This window comes from Chelonoidis abingdonii, chromosome 11, assembly GCF_003597395.2.
Source record: "Chelonoidis abingdonii isolate Lonesome George chromosome 11, CheloAbing_2.0, whole genome shotgun sequence".
NCBI classification, from domain to species: domain Eukaryota; kingdom Metazoa; phylum Chordata; order Testudines; family Testudinidae; genus Chelonoidis; species Chelonoidis abingdonii.
This window is the reverse complement of record NC_133779.1, coordinates 49,740,385-49,759,098: the sequence shown is the minus strand read 5'-3', so window position 1 is coordinate 49,759,098 and position 18,714 is coordinate 49,740,385. Positions and strand designations below refer to the sequence as shown.

Below are 18,714 nucleotides of genomic sequence, written 5' to 3'. Positions count from 1 at the left end.
CAATCAGCCCCAGCTCGAGGGGCAGACATAGCTCTCGTTATTCTGGCACAAATGCTGTGTCTAGAGCCACCCGGGGGTCTGAGTCTCATTGCTTCCCAGGCCCTTTTTCCCTGGCGTGCCAGAGGGGCCATAAACTGCATTTAAACGACACACCCTCCCTAGGAGCCACTGCATTAACCAACTGTCCAGGTTGCCATCCCTCCAGGATGGTCCCAGAGTCTCCAGGAATTAAAGGGTACTCTTTAATTAAAGATTGTCACATGATGAAACCTCCAGGAATACATCCAGCCAAAACTGGCGACCCGAAACTGGTCCGAAGGGGCCTTGGTGTAAACGAGAATCAGGCCCGTGTTTCTCAGCAATTTACTGTAATTTAGAGACTAGTTTTGGAGGGTTTGTTTTCTGCTAAGTGAAATGCTGTTTTTTCCACCTGCCAAAGGCCCCCTCCCTCCTGCAGATCCAGCGTGAGTGGAGATGGCTATTGTAATGAGCTGAAAGGGGGAGTCAGCCGGCATGCTAATGAAAGGGGGAGAGAAGTACTGAACTGGGAGGTGTTGCAAACTCGGCTCAGGATGGGGAGATGATGTGAAGGGGGCCGGGGGTGGCTGTGAAGAGGCCGCAGGATGCCCTTGAGCCTATGGCCCGGCCTGGATGGCTTTGCCAGGAAGCTGTGTGCCAGGGCCCAGCAGCCAAGGTGCAGATAGAAATGCAGCAGCAGCTGCCCCACTTGCCCAGAAGAGTGAATGGGGTTTCTCGGACAACTACGTAGCTGTTCCTGGGTCAGACAAAGGGCCAGCAAGGATGCACCTTCAGTGGGTAACACCCTGGGAAGATGCCAGTGCTGGCCAGATTCTCAGGGGTGGCTGAAGCTTGGCTGGGCTCCTCTTTCCAGGACACGAGGCCGGGTGCATCTGCCTGGTGGATTGTAGGGACAAGGCCTTTGCAGTGTGGCAGTGCTGCCCTGCTGGGGTCTGGGTTGAGTTGGGGGCTCCGGAAAGTGTTGCTCTGTGGATATCCCATGCCCGTCCTCTACTGCATCCCTTGGGGCCACACCCAGGTGTTTAACTCAGATCTGCTGCCTATTACAGCATGGCAGCAATGTTGGTGCAGGGGGGGTGCTTGGCCGGGGGCAAGTGGGCAATTTGCCCCAGGCCCTGGGCCCTGCAGGGGCCCCCACGAGACTCTAGTATTGCAACTTTTTTTTTTATGGAAGGGGCCCCCAAAATTGCTTTGACCCAGGCCCCCTGAATCCTCTGGGCAGCCCTGTGCTTGGCTTCAGCGTGGAAATCACTTTTTGGGGGGGGCCATATGACAGCCCTCCTGGTGCCTGCTGTCACAGGACTTTATGCACCACCCACCCAGCCTCACGCAGATCCTCTCACCCGCCGTGCACAGGACCGGCGCTAGGGGTTTTAGCGCCCTGGGCGCACGGCAATTTCGCCGCCCCACGCGCTGGTCCGGCGGCTCCGGTGGAGCTGCCACAGTCGTGCCTGCGGCAGCTCCACAGGAGTCGCCTGCTGCCCCCTCCGGCAAAATGCCGCCCACCAATAATCCTGGCGCCCTAGGCGATTGCCTAGGCTGCCTAAATGGAAGCGCCGGCCCTGCCCGTGCATATAGTCACATGCAGGCGCAAGCCGGCCGCGCTGCACGAAAACTGCTTGTGTCTGAACTTCAAAGCAACAAAAGCCAAGAAACTTTAGAAGCTCAGATGGCAAAAGGAAAATGCTGGTGGTTCAAAGCCCCGGGCGGCTCCTGTTGTGGCACAGAATTTCTGGGTGATGCTGAGCTAGTGAGCAGGGACTGAGGTGTTCGTTCACCCGATCTGACTCGTTAATTCCCAGATCTATCACCAAGCCGAGGCCGCGCCGTCTTTGCTGATAATGCCACAGTTTGACAGCGCCTTATAAGCAACTAGGGTCTAGTAACCGCCGCGGGATGACAATCAGCGAGGGCTGGTTGGGTCTTTGAAGGCAGCAGCTGTGGTTAGAGTTGCTGAGAGGACACAGGCGGGCTGTAGCGCTCTGGGCATGTCACTGGGCGGGGCAGGGGCTTTCGTGGGTAAAGCAGGGGCTGGGGAGTCAGGATTCCCCGGTTCTAGGCCCAGTTCGGCCACTGATTTGCTGCCTCTTTTGTGCTTTAAAGTGGGAGGATCATTGGTTGGGGTCATTGCACAGGGCTTCACTCCCTAACAAACCACGCTACAGCCAAGGGCCCTATGGAAACCTTTCTGCAGGAATAATGCACAGGCCCTAAGTCAGCCCCAGTAACGCAGCTGAAATCGCTGCCCTGGGCGGGGGGCTGCAATATGTGGCTGTAGCTCAGCAGCCTGAGACTCGGGGAAAGGGAGGCGAGGAAAGAGGTGGCAACGCAGGCACCGGAGAGCCGCCTGCAGAGCGTGTGGGGGGGCCAAATTAATGCACACCCCACCAGGGAAGAGCTGGCCCAGTGACAGTTGCTGGAGAGGCCGTAAATCACTCCACACGCCCCTGGCTGCTGCCTTATTAAGGGAACAAGGGACATAGAGACACCTCCCTCCAGGCTTCCCTTCCCCGCCCGTACCCTGATGGACTGCAGCGTCTCTGAGAGCTGGGCACTCGCAGCGTCTTCGGCACAAGTCTGTGAGTTTCCCAGCAGGCCCCCAGCTGCTGTTCATTAGAGGGGGACTCGGGGTCTGGCTGCAGCTGCTGGAGAATCCAGGGTTTGCAGCTGACGCCAGTTGCTTTACCCCCACAGGCCGATGGCAGCTTGGCACGGGGCTGCTCTGCAGCAGAGGGGGGAATAGGGGACCATTTGAAGAGGTATTAAGGGGGGGCGTCAGAAGCTGTGATACTGTGGGCGGCGAGCCTGTTCCCAACTCCTCTCCTTACTCTGCTAATGTGGCTGTTTTGTATTGTACCCGCTGGCCCCCGCGTAGTTAGAGCTGAACAAACCCCTGGGAGCTCCTGGGATTGCTCCCTGCAGGGCTTTGCCTGGCTTAGTCTAGAAAGTCCTCTCTGGCTTCCTGGTTTCTCTCATTGGCTCAGCCGGCTCCCCCTGCACGGGTGTATCTGGCACTTATGAAAGTGATTTAACAGCCCTAGTGCCAGACTCTGGGCAAGCTTGTTCCTTCAGGCTCTGAAAACATCTGTGCTCACCCACAGCCTGCCTGCTAGCCCAGCCCTGGGCTCCCACCCCAGCTCTGCTGGTGCCCCTCAATACTGAACTGCAGCCCTGGGCTCCTCCTCTACTTGCGTTGATGCCCCTGCGTCTTGACTCACAGCCCTCCCACACCGTTATCCCAGCCCTGGGCTCTTTCCTTCCTGGCCCAGTGCTCTTCAGTCCTGAGCTGCTAGTCCCACTTAGACCAGTCTCAAGCCTCAGTCCTCAAAACTAGGCTCGTAAGTGGTGTATTGGCCTCATGCTGCTGCTCCCTGCTGGGCAGAATCTTGTTCGTTCTCCATCACTGCATCCCCCCAGCACCGTCTCTCTCTCTTTCTCTCTTTATATATATATATATATATATATTTACTTCACTTCCTGCCCACAAGTGCTGCTGTGTTAAACAGCTGCCACATTCCACCCCAGAGGTGGCTGCATCATGTCAGTGGCAGTGTCCACCATGTGCATCTGGTGGTTGGGTATGAAAGGCTCTAGAGAGATTATTCAGCCTGCAGCCCCTGTGGATCACAACTAAAGCCTGGAAGGAGGAATTACAAGGCCCTTCCTGTTTGGCAGCGAGCGCCTGTGATGAACCAATAAATCCAGATCCGTGGCAGGATTAATCACCCATGCCAGGGAAAGGAGTGAGAGTCTGAATGGCGGAGACTCCGCTCCTGTGCTGCCTTTCTGAGCACAGAACAATGCTGGCCAAGCCACGGACTCACGGATTGACAAAGGGAACCAACCTAGCAGGCATTCTTCCCACCTCTCACCAATGGCCCTATTGGTTCCCTTGAGAAACTACCCTGGGAAGCAGGTGCTTCAGTGCAGGGGATTTGGTTCAGGATGCCCTACACCAGACAGTCACACGCTCTTCTGTCCAGCAAGGAGAACAAAATTCTCCTAAAAGCAGTCCCAACAGGGCCCTCCAGGACTTTGTTCTCATCTGCCTTCCTCTGTAAGTGAGGTGGCTTGCAGGTGGCTGTGCCGCAGGCTGAAATTCACTGTACATATGTTCCTGGGAGGACGTTTAGAGCGGAGGGCTCGGCAATCCAGCAGACAAAGAGAGAGTGAGATTTGGTGTCTGGAAATTGAAATTAGACAAATTCAGGCTGGCAATGCAGGACAAACCTTTAAGGGGTGAGGTGGGTTAATGATCAGAACAATTTACCCAGGGAGATGGGGGATTCTCCATTGCATAGAGGCTGTCGCTCAAGGCTGGGTGTCTCTTTCTGAAAGATACACGCTGGCTCAAGCAGAAGTGAGGGGCTTGATGCAGGAATCACTGAGTGTGATGCTCCGGCCTGGGCTAGGTAGGAGGTCAGACTAGACGATCACCATGGTCCTTTCAGCCTTTAAAAATCTGATGGTGACATTTCTGGCCTCTTTGAAATCAATGGCAAAACTCCCATTGACTTCCAGGGGTCCAGGAGGTCATTCTACGGCATCATTGCATTTAGCTTTGCTGGAGGGGGGTTATTTATTTATTTTGCGCTGGGTGTGATCCTGGAGGTCCCGACTCTTTGTCTGGCCTGCCCGTTGTGCAGTCTTCTTACACCAATGCGAGTGCAAAAGTGCAACCAGCAGCGCTGTACGCCCTCCTGCGCCCTGCTGCGAACGCCTTCTCCGTGGAGAACTGTGCCTGTTCACGTTGATGTGTTGCAAGAAGTGCACAGCGCTGGAGCAAACAGCATCAAAAGTAGCGATGGGGTTTGCATGGTGCAAATAGCTCTGCACCTAGCAGCCTGGGAATTGTTCATGAGGAAAGCTCAGCAGAGGCAGGAGCAGGTGGCATCTATTGTTTTGTTTTCTAAAGAAGGGGGGGGTCCCTCTGCGACTTGGTTACTAGCTGCTGCAACCAAGATGGAAAAAAAAAAAATCAAATTCCCATCAGCTTAATCCTTGCACAAGAGGAGGACTGGGACTGGGACATGCATCTTTCTGCTCCAGCGAACAGCTTGTAGACTAGACCAGGTTGGAACTGGCCAAAGGTGCCTTTTAGTAGCCTGGCTTTGATGGGTGATTGTCTGCTGGGAGATGGACTGAGACCCAACAGCCCTAGGAGGGAATGGGGACTGAATTGTTCGCTTCACCCTAGAGCTGGCCATGCAGAGTAATCCACTGGGATGTATGGGCGAGGTCCCCCGTCTCTGCCTGGGAGATGAACCTGTTCTGGTGCCAGCCAGGCAGCCTTCACTCTTCAGCTCTTTAGCTGTGGAGGTCCCCAGTTCATTCCTCGGTCTGTTGGCCAAACCAAGAGAGGACTCGCCCCATCTTGAAGTCAGTCTAGCTGCTCGACACCTTTCTAGGCTCTCCCCGTGCCTCAGTTTCTGTAACAGGAACAACAGCGAGCGAGCTCAGTGGGAGAGGAAGAGGGCGGGAAGGATTCGATCACAGCTCGCGGCCTGGAGACAAGTGCAAAGTATCCTGTCCTTAGAAAGAGAAATACACTCCCAGTTGTGTTGGGGCCTCCGCTGGCACTGGCCTAGCACAGATCACAAGCCCAGTCTCTGTCGTTTCTGTTCACCTGGTTTTGAAAGCGATTTGTTTTGCCTGCAGGGGAGGGCTATGCCATGGTGCGCTGGGCTGACTGCCTGAGGCCTAGGGGAAGGGTCTAGGTTCCCTGGAGGAGGGTTTCCAGGTGAGACAGCCGGAGAGCCAAGGCTTGAATGGTTCATGTCTGCTTCGGCTTAAACTGAGCTGCTTGTTTACCATGACACTTAAATCAGAAAGGAGGCCACCTTACACGTATTAGCGCTAATCTAAGCTTGTGCAAAGTGGGGGGCGGGGGCGCGTTCTGATCCCACGGGCTGTTATTACTCTTCAGCGGGGGAAGGTGGGAGAATCTGGATCAAATATATGCATGGGGGATGGGTCTGGCAGATTTTCCAACGGGCTTGTTTAACCCCCAAAAGCCTGCAGTCACCACTCCCTGGGAAGGAGATTGCATACCCAAATGCAAGGGAAGGAAGCTGCCTATAGCTGGGTGCAGCTTCAGAAGGGTCACTACACCACTGCAAGCAACACCAGTGAATCCCTCATACCAAATCCTCTGCAGTCGCTTCAGGCAATGCAGCTCTTTGCTATGGAGTGGAGCTGCTCACTCGGGTTGTGGCCTCCTGGCTGAATCTAATCTAGCCGGGACATCTTGCTTCTTTACGTCTGTCTGCCTCGCTACTGGCTCCAGCAACGTGAGTACCCCCTGTCTTTGAGCTCCACAGGCTGATAACACTGGGGGTTCTTGCTGTGCAGAATCGCTTAGTAAGCAGCATACCCTCAACAAGGCCAGGGGATCAAAATCGTGCCAGCTCTCCGTTGTCACTAAAACAGTGATATGGGAGAAAGGCGCCAATTGTAACCCAGAAGGTGAACAGGGAGGATATTCTCAGACAGGTGACACTGTGGGAACTTGAACCTCTTCCAGTGTGTCCTGGAGCCATTTCACAACATATGTATGTCCGCCCAATAGGTTCTTAGATGGGTGGAAAAGGTCCGGGATCTGAATGTCCTCACTTTGGGGAATTAAACCAGACAGTTATGAATTCAAACACCGTAAGAATGGCCATAGTGGGTCAGACCAGTGGCCCATCCAACCCTGTATCCTCTCTTCTGACAGTAGCCTGTGCTAGATGCCTCAGAGGGAATGAACAGAACAGGGCAATTATCAAGTGATCCATCCCTTGTCATCCAGTCCCAGCTTTTGGAAGTTGGAGGTTTTGCGACACCCAGACCATGCAGTTGCATCCCTGACCATCTTGGCTAATAGCCTTTGATGGACCTGTCCTCCAGGAACTTACCTATTTATTTTTTTAACCCAGTTATACTTTAGGCCTTCACAACATCCCCTGGCAAGGAGTTCCACAGGTTAACTGTGCATTGTGTGAAGAAATTCTTCCTTATGTTTGTTTTTAAATCTGATGCCTATTCATTTCATTGGGTGACCCCTGGTTCTTGTGTTATGTGAAGGGTAAATAACACTTTTTCTTCACACTATTTGATTGTATAGATCTCTGTCATATCCTCTTTTACTCATCTCATTTCTAAGCTGAACAGTCTCAGTCTTTTCCATCACTCCTCAGATGGAAGCTGTCCTATACCCCTAGTCATTCTGTTTCCCTTCTCTGAACCTTTTCCAATTCTAATATAGATTTTTTGGAGATGGGATGACCAGAACTGCCCGCAGTATTCAAGGTGTGGGTGTATAGTGGATTTATATAGTGGCATGATGATATTTTCTGTCTTATTATCTATCCCTTTCCTAATGGTTCCTAACAGTATTCGCTTTTCCCCTGCTGCTGCACGCAGAGTGGATGTTTTCAGAGAAGTATCCATAATGACTCCACTATCTCTTTCAGTGGTAGCTGCTCATTTAGATCCCATCACTCTGTATGGAGAGCTGGGATTAGGTTTTCCAAATGTGCATTACTTTGTACTTAGCAATGCTAAATTTTATCTGCCAATTGGTGCCCACTCCCCCCATTTAGTGGGCTCCCTTTGTAACCCTTTGCTGTCAGCTTTGGGCTTATCTTGAGTAATTTTGTATCGTCTGCAAATTTTGCCACTTCCCTGTTAGCCCTCTTAACACGCTCAACGTGCCATGATAAGAAGTGAATAACTCCTCAGACACTCTGCAGTAGCTAAGAGATGTTCTCTCTGGTTTACAAGGTGGGGACAGTTTGCTACAGACATGCTTGAGGTCACGCAGCAGCTTGATAACAGAGCTGGGAATAGAACCCAGGTTCCCACTTCTGGTCCCGAAGCCACGCCCCTCCCAAAGCTGGAAACAGAACCCAGGAGTCTGGACTCCTGCTTCCCTGGTCTAACTGCTAGACCATTCCCCAGCTCCCAGGAGTCCAGCTTCCCAATTCTAGCCTCTAGCTCATTCCCCTCCTAGAGCTGGGAACAGAACCCAGGAGTCCTGAACTCCAGTTCCCTTTTCCAAGCCTTAGAGCACACTGCTCTGCACAAAGATTTCCAGTGCCTGAATAGCAAGAAACTTCCCCAGGATTCCCTTGTGGAGAGGGGCAGATCCAAGCTTGCATCAGCTGGACTCTACCTTCCACTGGCTGCAAAGAGAAATCGGACCATGCAAGGGAAGCTGTTGGGTTACAGCTGACAACCTCTGCTAGGCCAGGGCAATGGATGGTCTAGCAGCTCCTGAACTGACAGCAGACAGAAGAGCAAGGGACATCATCATGGGATCTCCTTTGGCACTAGACGCCAGTGGGCTCCTTTCTGGTTCCAACATGGTGCATTAGCTACTCCCCAGAACGCAACACGCTTGAGCCGGCATCTCAACCTCACAGCTGCAGCTTCCTTTAGGAACCACATACCACAACCAGAGCAGGGGCCTGTTTGGCTCTCAAGGCCTGAAGTTAGCATATTCCAACCCTCCCTGCTAGCCCCTCAAGACCAAGAGATCTAAAGAGGTCACAGCCCGAGGGGACAAGGGATGGCAGGTTTTTTATGGGCAGGATGGTCATGACAAAGTAGCTACGTTTCCTGTGTGGACGTTCCCATACTGTGGGCTTCACACAGTGGCTGAATCACTGGAAAGACTCAGGTTAACTTAGAAGCATCTCAGAGGCTCGCTCCTATGAAAGGAGGCAAGACTGCAGGGCCTGGCTGCAGGCAAGTAGGACCCAGGGCCTCAATTTCCCATCCCAGGGGCTAGCCCCAGCCCCCCCGCGGCACTCAAGGATTAAGGATTTTGGCCTGGATGTCTGAAGGGGAAGGAGTTGGAGCCTTAGAACTCTGTTCCCAACCCACTCAGAGTTCAGTTTCTTCCCCTGAGCCCAGCCTAAGGCTGCAGTGTGCGGCCTGCAGAAGAAGCTTTTGGCATCTTCCAGCACCGGAGGCATAAGCCAGGCGTAAACAGGGAGGTGGCAGTCCTGTCCCAGCATAGGCCCCACTGCCCAGCTGTCAAACTCACAGGGTCAGGCTGCTGTGATCCACTGGCCAGAATGGAGTCATCACACACTTCTATAGATAGGGAAACTGAGGCACAGAAGCAACTCTTCATTTGGGGTCACAGAGCCAGTGTCGAGACCAAAGTTAGCACTCGATATGGCCTGGCTGCCTGCCCTATGATCAGGACTCTGGCATGTTCCTCTCCCCCGTCCGCCCTGGGGTTCTAATTCAGGCTACGCTTCCCAAACCATCACAAAACCAAATCCATAATTTCTGCCAGAAAACTGAATTTTATTTTTATTAGTGTCACACAAACTTTTCCCGATCACAACACGGGAACAGAAAGGGGGAAGGAGTACAGGGCCTGTGCTTCTCTCTTCCCCCATGGACGCAGGGGCTCGAGAACGAGGCCAGGCAGGAAAGTAGCTAGTTTCATGGAAATTATAAAAGGCGGGGTGGGGGGGAGGGGAGGTGAGAGCACAAATATCTGGAATCATTTAAAATATAAGAGCTGGTCAGAATGGGACGTTTAATGAACTTCCAAACATACAGGCCCAGATCCTGAAAGTTATCGGTGAGGAGCTGGGCTGTAGACAATTAAACAAATAGAGCCAGAGGCTGCGAGAGCCCATCCAGCCTTTACCTGGAGGGACGAACAGACGCAGGAAACTGGAGATTCTGGGCAGGCCAGTTGTGGTTACGAAGAGACACGGAAGTAGCTGGGTTTTCAAAGGCGCCTGGCACCCACAGATAACATTTTCCCGGGATCTACGATTCCGCCACCTCCCTGCGGTTCATTCCATTGCGCCCCATTAAAGAGCTGAGCAGGAAGGTAACGCCGAGGATGCTGGGACTTCGGGCACAGCACGGCGCATCGAGGCAGAAGCTATCTTGCATGTCGTCCGGCAGCAGGACGGACCACGGGAGCACCCAGCGCTGCTCCGCCGCCACCTGGTCAGTCTGTGGGAGCTCCAGATGGGAAGCGGCGGCAGCCCCCTGCATTCACCGCCTGCTGCTCGCTCTCGCTGTAACTTGAGAGCTCTCGGCGCCCCGGCCGCGGAACCCAGAGGCTGAAATTTCCTCGAGGAAGCTGCCAAGCAGAGAGTCAAAGTTAGTGGAGCCCAGAACCAGTGTTTCATTCTCCAGGCAGACAGCACCTGGTGTCGAGCCTTTCATACAGGCAACGAGTGCTCTGCAAGCTCCGCGTCTGTGCCTACTCTCAGTACCCTGGGATGTCCCCACCTTGCATCTGGAGAAACTGAGGCACAGAAGGTGGCTGGGACCTGCCCAAGGGAGTCTGCAGCAGAACAAGGGATAGAAGCCAGGAGTCCCAGCCTCCTACTGTCATGCTCAGTCCCCCAGACAATGCCCCAGACGTGCTGCTTCCTCTCCAACGGGGGGGGAATAGAAGAGCCGGGTCAGTGGGCGGAAGGGGGAGAATGGGTGGGCATTGGCAATTGCTCAAGGTTTGTCTTCACTGCAGAGTGCACCCAGGTCTGGGCTTTCCAAGCCAGCCTGTGAGCGCCTATGCTACTCGTGCATCCCTGGGGCCTGCAGGGACACAGGTTTGGCTCTAGGATTTCTGGGGATGTCAGAGAGGAGTTATGCAGGGGGAGATCATAGCAGCTTTCTTCCTTCTCCTATAATGTGCCTAGGGGATTTAGCCCCAGAGACACTGAAGTCCAGAGTGGGGGTGAGGGTGCACACACTGCCCACCTGCTTGCACACACCAAGTACCATGCCAGGCCTGGGGACTGACCGCACTTACGACCAGCCCGCAGAGCAGAACCGACTGATGCTTTCACTCAGCCCAGCCGTTCAGAATTAAAGCAGTAGGACCCTCCTGCTCCTTCTCCCAGAGGCAGGCTCAGGTCTTTCTCCTCCCCCAGGCAATGAACCACAACACCGCCTGATCAAGGCAGTATTGACTCATCTCCCCGGCTCTGCCCCTGCTCTTCCTTGCCAGTATCCATTCGCTCAAAAAGCCAGGAAGCCACTTGCTCTGGCTTTTCCTGAGCAGCTGCTAAAGCAGGAAGAGGTGAGGGTTGTAACCTCCAGCTAATGCTTCCTTGACATTTCACGCTAGGGGTTGGCGGGGTTCCTGCGAGGCGGTCGTCCCTCTGGCTGCCTGGGCCACTGCTTCTCGGCTCACTTACCAGCCACCCAGCCAGATTTGGACACAATGCAAGGGTCTCTCTACTTCCCGGGCATTCACAAATCTATGCAGTCAATTGAGAGATCATTGGTTTAGATTTAAATCGTGTCCAGACCCCTTGGGAGCTCTGACAATTAATTCAACTGCAAGTCCCGATAGACAGAAGGCCCCAATTTAGCAAAGGGTTTAAGTACTTTTCTAGTTGGAAAAGCACGTACGGATGGGATTGGCAGGGGAGCTTAAGGGAGTTTAGATTCCAAGGGCAGCTGAGTGCCTAAATCTCTTAGGCAATGTTAAAAAGCCCCAGACTTAAGTACACACTTAACTTTAAACATGTGCTGAAGTGCCGGTGAAGCCAGTGAGACATCAGCAGGCACCTGAGTGCCTCCAGAATTCAGAACCATTAAGCCAGGCTCATTAAGTGATCACATGCAGATGAGTAATTAACAAACCTGGCCATAAATCAAAACTCTTTCCATCCCCACCCCCCAACACAGCCTTCAGCCAAACCCTGCCGAACAAAAAGCATAGGGAGCGCACCCTCATTACTGCGTGCCCAGATATTATGATGACAGCATAAGAATTTACACGAAGAGTCTGCAAATCAGTGACCCTCTCCTTGGAGAACCTACCTGCCAGAGGCCAGCTCCCGTGAAACGCACATGGTTGGCAGACACCCCCTCTCCCCCAAAGCAATCTCTGGGAAAGGAGCTTGCGAAGCAAAGGCTGGGGCAGCGTGTTAGTATAATAATCTTCTGGGGACATGGCAGCTCCCCCTAAGCTCGTGAATTCAGGACTGTTGGGTTCTACTCCTGCCCATGACTTCCTCCCTCTGTCTCTCAACCCGCCTAACTGCACAGCCGGGGATAAAAGCTGCCCCTTTGCAGGTTGCAGAGAGCTGGATTTTCTGAAGTGCTTGGTAATAGCCCAGCTCGGCCTCATAGAGGTCCAGGATAAAACTCTCAGTGGTTGGACAGGAGCAGAGTTGGGGCGAGGTGGAGCACTTTTAAAAGTCCTGCTCTGAATGCCTGCAAAGCGCTGGGAGAGCTCGTCCTGGGCAGGGCGATACAGATGGAATTCTCTGTTATCAAACAAGGAAAGGCGTTACTGGTGATCAGTGTTTGCCATAGTGCCTAGCGTTCCCAGCTGAGATCAGGCCCCATTGGGCTGGGTGCTGCTTTGAGGAGTTGGCAGTTTCTGTGATCAGACGGTCTGAAAAGGCTGGGGTTATCCAAACCCTGAAACGCACCCCTGCTGCCACTGTAAAGGTTTGCTCCTGCTGGGAATATGGAGTCACTTAGCAGCTGGGAGAGGGCAATAGTTCGAAGAGGAGGTTGCAGAGGGGGGTGTTAGTGGGTGTGGGTGTGTTAGCAGGAGAAGCAGGGGTGTGTGAAGGTAGGTACTTGTTGGAGCCAACTGGAGACTGTCTGCATTAAGGAGCCAGTCAGGCAGCCTGACCCATCACAGGGAAGCTTAATCCGGACAAGCGCATGTGAGCGAGAGGCTAAACCTTGGGAACACATTGGTTTAAACACATCCCAAAGTGGTTTAAGGGTTGGGGCTTTAATTCAACCTCTTCTAGAAAAACAACCCCCGAAAGGATAACGGGCTGAAGCCACTTGCATTGTTTTTGATTCATTGTCGGCTTTTTTAGTGGCTCCTGCAGTATCCAGAGGCAGTGTGGTCCAGTGGGGAGTGCACTGGACCAGGCCTCAGGAGACCTGCATTCTGCTTCCACTTAACCCAGCCCGTCATAAATAAAGAAGCCAGCATCCCTGCCCCAGCAGGCCTGGGTTCTGTTCCCAGCTCTGCCACTGAGCTGCTGGATGACCTTCGGCAAGTCACATCCCTACTCCATGCCTTAGTTTCCCCATCCATCTTTTGTTACCATCCCTTCGAGTCAGGGCCTGTGTCTGTGCAGCACCTGGCCCAATGTGGTCCTGGTCTCAGTGGGGGTCTCTCGACACTACAACAGTATAAATAACTATAGCATAGCATTGCATCTGGATTGATGACTATCCTTCCAGCCCCCGTATGAGGCAGGGAAGGAGCGTTCTCCCCATTGTACAGACGGGGAACAGAGGCCCAGAGAGGGGAAGTGACTTGGCCAAGGTCACAGGGAGTCTGTGGCAGAGCCCGGAACTGAAGCCAGATCTCTTGAGGCCTAGTCTAGTGCCAAGAGCCCCCTTTTATGCTCTCTCTGGAAACATCCCCCCCTCCCTCCCACACACACTCACACTTTACAGGTGTGAACTGCAGGGCAGACATGGTATGACTTAGGCAAAAACGCTCTGCTGCTGGCGGGATCCCATCTCCTACCAGTCATGGAATGGCAAAAGAAGAATACCCACCAGCCGCTAACACCACGGCAAGCAAGCAACTTAATTTTGTTCACACAGCACCTTCCAGCCAAGCATTTCAAAGCCCTTTACAGACAATTCATTCAGTCTCACCACCTCACCGTCAGCTGGCTTTCACTGCCCCCGGTCCACACCGGAGAACCCTGAGCTACTCCAAGAAGTAACTTGCCCAAGGTCACATGGCAGGCAGAGCAGAGGTTTGATTAGAACCCAGGAGTCCGGCCGACCAAGTCCCTTGCTCTAATCTTGAGACAACGCTGCCCCCAAAGTAGATGAGGTCGGAGAAGCATCGCATGATTGGGTTGAAGTGCTGAGTCGGGAACATACAACCTTCAGCCCTGTACGTCTGCACGAGCACAGATGCTGCCAGAGGCCCTGCTGAAGCAGATCAGTGTTGCCCCGCTGAAGCCAATGGAGTAGGACTGACTGACACCAGCTGGAGGTCTGGCCCCAGCGACTCCAATGGAGTGATGCCCATTTACATCAGCTGGGGATCTGGCCCGGCACAGGCTTTATGAAGCAGCTCAAGAGTTCTGAAAATGAAAGGCGCACCCCCCGTAAGATCTAATCAGGACCTGGGTTGCATGGAGGATGGTTACGCACGCACTGTTCTACACCGTTACCAGGTCGATTCATTCCCTCAATGCGCTGATCAAGCTACTTTCAGTGTTAAAGTCCCTTTAAAAAAAATCAGGTGACACTGCAAAACAAAACAAATTCCTGTGGAAATGTTATTCCCCTGAAATAGATCGTCAGAATCCGGGGCCGCCTGCCAAGGTGGTGAATCATGAGGCTTTGAAATCAAGCACCGAACCAGATGCAAATGCCTGCACCATTCTAAGCCCCGCATTCTGGAGCGGGTAACATCCCGCTTGACAGCGAGGAGAGCTGGGCCCGCGCACACGGTGGCCACTCCGTTCTCTGAATGCAGCTGTAAAGTTCTGTTCCCAGTTTCATTTTTAGGTATTAAAGGCAGCAGATGGAATCCATAACAAAACCACAGGGAATGACTTGCTTTTCATTTCAAAGGGAACTCTGGCTCGTTAGCTTCATCTCCAGGAGCCGGATTCACAGCTATGCTAACGCGCCTTCATGCCAAAAGGGGCCAGAAGTGGCCCCTTGAGAATCTCCCCATGGAGGGGCCCTCCCCAATTAGAGTGGAGCTTATGAGGGTCCTGCTCCCAGCCCCCACAACAGAGGGTGGATCGGGGCACAGCTACCGTGCAGTGTTCTGTAGCTGTTCTCCACTTCCCTGGGGAATCAGAGAGCAACTCGGAGCAGCCTTGCAATTGCTCTATCTCATACTCCAATTTATACGGGGGGCCAGGTGGGCCTTCGCCCAGATCAAGAATACAAAGAGCACAAAAGAGTCGTGAAGCCCCAGATACAGGAACAAAGTGACTGAGAAACAGGCGCCTGTATCTATAAAGATCAGAAGCCTGGTAAAGATCAGGAAGCAGAGAGCTGGACAAAGATCTGCCCAGTTCATGTACCCCTAGCCACACATTTACTCTTATATCCATGTAGCTGGGACGGATAACCAGCCTCCAGCTGCATGTTAAAAACCACATTAAGCACCAAATACTTCTTGTATCCACTCAGCTCGAGCTACAGGAGCCCTGCTGAGTAGGAACACCCTGGCTGGGGAGTGGCACATGGAAAACAACAGGGATATTCCTGTAACTGGGTAAATGGGTCACTCTGTATATTCCCTGGGATTAGTCACAGCAGATTGTACTTAACCTGCGCCCTGAACCCATTGGCTCCAAAGCTGCATGTTCCTGAAACTCTACCAGTCAGAAGCACACAACTCTCCAGTGCTGGAAAACAGCCTTATGGCTCCCTGGCAAAGGGTCAACCCTCACTGTGAATTTCGTTAAAGGGAGGAAAATAGCTCTCGCTACCTGCAGCCCAAGGAAAGGGACGGGGAAGGAGCTGTGATGACAGACCAGAGTTAACTGCCCTGCTGCAGTTTCCTCTTCCTGAGGTACTAGGCAAGTTCTGAGATCTGCAGGGTGTGGGTAGGTTTGCCCAGAACGAGCAAGCAGAGAAATTGGTCAGGTGGGTGTGGCTGAATTGAACAGGTGACTCAGTGGGGGGCGCTCTTCCATCCCAGTCAGAATTGATCCCAGTGGCCCAGCGTGGGATTAGGGGGTGCTGAGCTGCAGGATAGGACGTGGGGGAGTCAGTTGTGGGGGGCTCTCTTTGGAGTCAGTGCAGACTCCAATGCTTGAGCGTAGAGCAAAGAGGTACTATGAAGCCAGAGATGCAGATTTTTGGAAATAAGATAAAGCCATTGGCACACAGATAGATGGGAACAATCCCAGGGAATTTCTCTATGAGACAGGACATTAGACTCCAGAGTCCTGGCCAAATTCCATGTCAGGGAACTCCATTCTATTGGACTTCTCTCCCATTTCAATAGTGTACCACATCTCTTCACTCTGCGCCCAACACTGTTTAACAGCATTGCAGGTGGCAGTTAAACAGCTGCCACGTTCCACCCCAGAGGTGGCTGCCTTTCAGTGACGAGCGAAGGACTCTTGTGTACATGATATAGACACAGTTTCAGAATCCTTCAGGATGGGAAGCAGTAGATAAAGCCCAAGACATTTTCATGACAGCTCTGGACTTATTCTGTTGGACGGATTCACCCTGAATCCTGCAGGCAATTGCAAAGATCAAAATTCAGGACTGGAACCATGCCAAGCAGGGACATATGCCTGCACAGTAAATAAAATTAAATTAAAAAAAAAGACTATATTATGTATATATATATAAAAAGAGGATCTGCCATTAACACCCCAAGCTTTTCAGCCCTTCCATTACTGTTCATTATGCTAAAGAAAGAAGCAGATGGGAGCTCAGTCAGAGGTTTATATTTAGCAAGTGGTTCCACCAACGGGTAGATGCAGCGAAATTGCCTTGAACCTAATCTTCAATGTAGGCCTGCTATAAAGGAATTTCATTAAGTGGACGGATGTGGCAGGTCGTCCCTCATACGCCAGGTCTATCTTTACGGTGAGTCACTGCCTGGTGTTCTTCACGCACACAACATGGCCACAAAGGCCCTTTTACCTTTTTGATAAGTCATAACAAGGTATTTTTAAGCAGATCTGCCAGCTCTAATGTAAAAACAAGGGAGGAGGCCTGTCTGATTTTATTATAAAAGACATGGAAAATTCCTTAACAGGTATTTATACCCTGCTAGTGTTTTCCATCAGAGGCTCTGAAATCATTTACAGTCACGAATGTTCAGCTTTGTGGGGAGATGAGTTAATATGATCCTCTGTTTACAGGCAGGTTAACTGAGGCACAGAGAGGGTAAAGACCTGGTTTGCACTAGAATCATAGGACTGGAAGGGACTCATGGCAGGACTAAGTATTATCGAGACCATCCCTGACACGTGTTTGTCTGACCTGCTCTTAAAAATCTCCAATGATGGAGATGCCACAACCTCCCTAGGCAGTTTATTCTAGTGCTTAACCACCCAGACAGACAGTTAGGAAGTTTTTCCTAATGTCCAACCTAAACCTCCCTTGCTGCAATTTAAGCCCATTGCTTCTTGTCCTGTCCTCAGAGGTTAAGAAAAAAAAAAATTTATTTCTCCTCCTTCTACAACCTTTTACATACTTGCAAACTTTTACCATGTCCCCTCTCACTCTTCTCTTCTCCAGACTAAACAAACCCAATTTTTTCCAATCTTCCCTCATAGCTCATGTTTTCTACACCTTTAATCACTTTTGTTGCTCTTCTCTGGACTCTCTCCAATTTGTCCATATCCTTCCTGAAATGTGTCCAGTTCTGGGTGCCACAACACTCCAGCTGAGGCCTAATCAGTGTGGAGTAGAGCGGAAGAATTACTTCTCGTGTCTTGCTTACAACACTCCTTGCTTACAACAGTCCTGTTAACACATCCCAGAACCATGTCTGCTTTTTTTGCAACAGCGTTGCATTGGTGACTCATATTTAGCTTGTGATCCACTATGACCCTCTGCAGTGCTCCTTCCTAGGCAGTCATTTCCCATTTTGTATGCGTACAACTGATTGTTCCTTCTAAATGGAAGGAAACTGGGCATGCATGACTTCAGATGAAGTCAAGGGGCTCTGCAAACGTATCTATCGTGCTTATCTGGCTTCCATCATTGTACTGCCTGAGCCCCCCACAATCTCATGTTTTTATCCTCACACAGCACCATGCAGCAGGGCGGTGCCATTACCGCCCATTGTACAGGTTGGGAAACTGAGGCACAGAGAGACAAAAGCGACTTGTCCAAGGTCACACGGGAAATCTGTGACAGAGCAGGGACTGGAACATGCGTCTCCTAGCTTGGGAGTTGGCGCTCGAGTCACTGCACCATCTGCCCTAGTTATGCTCAGATACTCAGTCTGAAGGGCACACATCGGGATGAATTCTCCTTTACAGCAGAGCGATATAACCAGGCTCTGGTGCAATCGAGAATCAGGGCCCCTCCTTTTAGGCTTGTGCCTATGACTTGCCAAGGCGGTGAGCACGGACAGGAGCCAGGTCACAAAACAAGGCAGCGACACAACCCTCAAGACACTACAGCGAGGAGTGCACTGCCAGTACCCGAACAGAGGCAAGCCCCTAGGCTTCCAGACCTCTGCTCTAAATGCTAGACCACAAAGAATGAGTCCTCTGCAAAACTCACACCCGTATGTGTGGCTGTGTCCCTGCCCAGCTGACCTATGCGCACAGCCCCTGATTCAACATACAGCAGAGATCTCGTGTGACCCAGCCATTGGCATCTCTGCAGGGAAAGACATCTTCTAGTGTCGCCTCCCTGCTATGGCTGCACAGGCCAAGCCAGGATTTACCCCTTAGAGTTTAGTGCTATGGTTACTCTCATAAACTGGGCATGTGTGCACATCTCTCAGACACTGTGGTAAAATCTGCATAGCTCAAAGACACTGATCAGATGCGAAGCGATGCCCCTCCCATGGGAATATGGGGCAGTTCTTCATTAAGGCAATTGAAAAAAATCAGTTGTTATTATTTTGCGGCATCCCAGGATAAAAAAACCCACAGGCCTGCCAGCACTCAGAACCCCCTGGGAAGCGACACACCCCGTGATACGTACAGAGCGCTCCCGATCTGTTGTTCAGGAGAGGAACACGTGAAGCAGCAA

At 52.1% G+C, this 18,714-nt stretch overlaps 1 protein-coding gene across 1 annotated transcript in view; it reads right to left on the bottom strand.

Moving 5' to 3' along the window:
* Window positions 1-9,318: 9,318 nt before the first annotated feature.
* VPS45 (vacuolar protein sorting 45 homolog) overlaps window positions 9,319-18,714 on the bottom strand; it is a 54,021-nt gene continuing 44,625 nt past the window's right edge. The window contains exon 15 of the mRNA XM_032792210.2: window positions 9,319-10,138. Within this exon, the coding sequence (XP_032648101.1) occupies window positions 10,051-10,138 (88 nt within the window). The 3' untranslated portion in view covers window positions 9,319-10,050. The remainder of the gene's footprint in view (window positions 10,139-18,714) is intronic.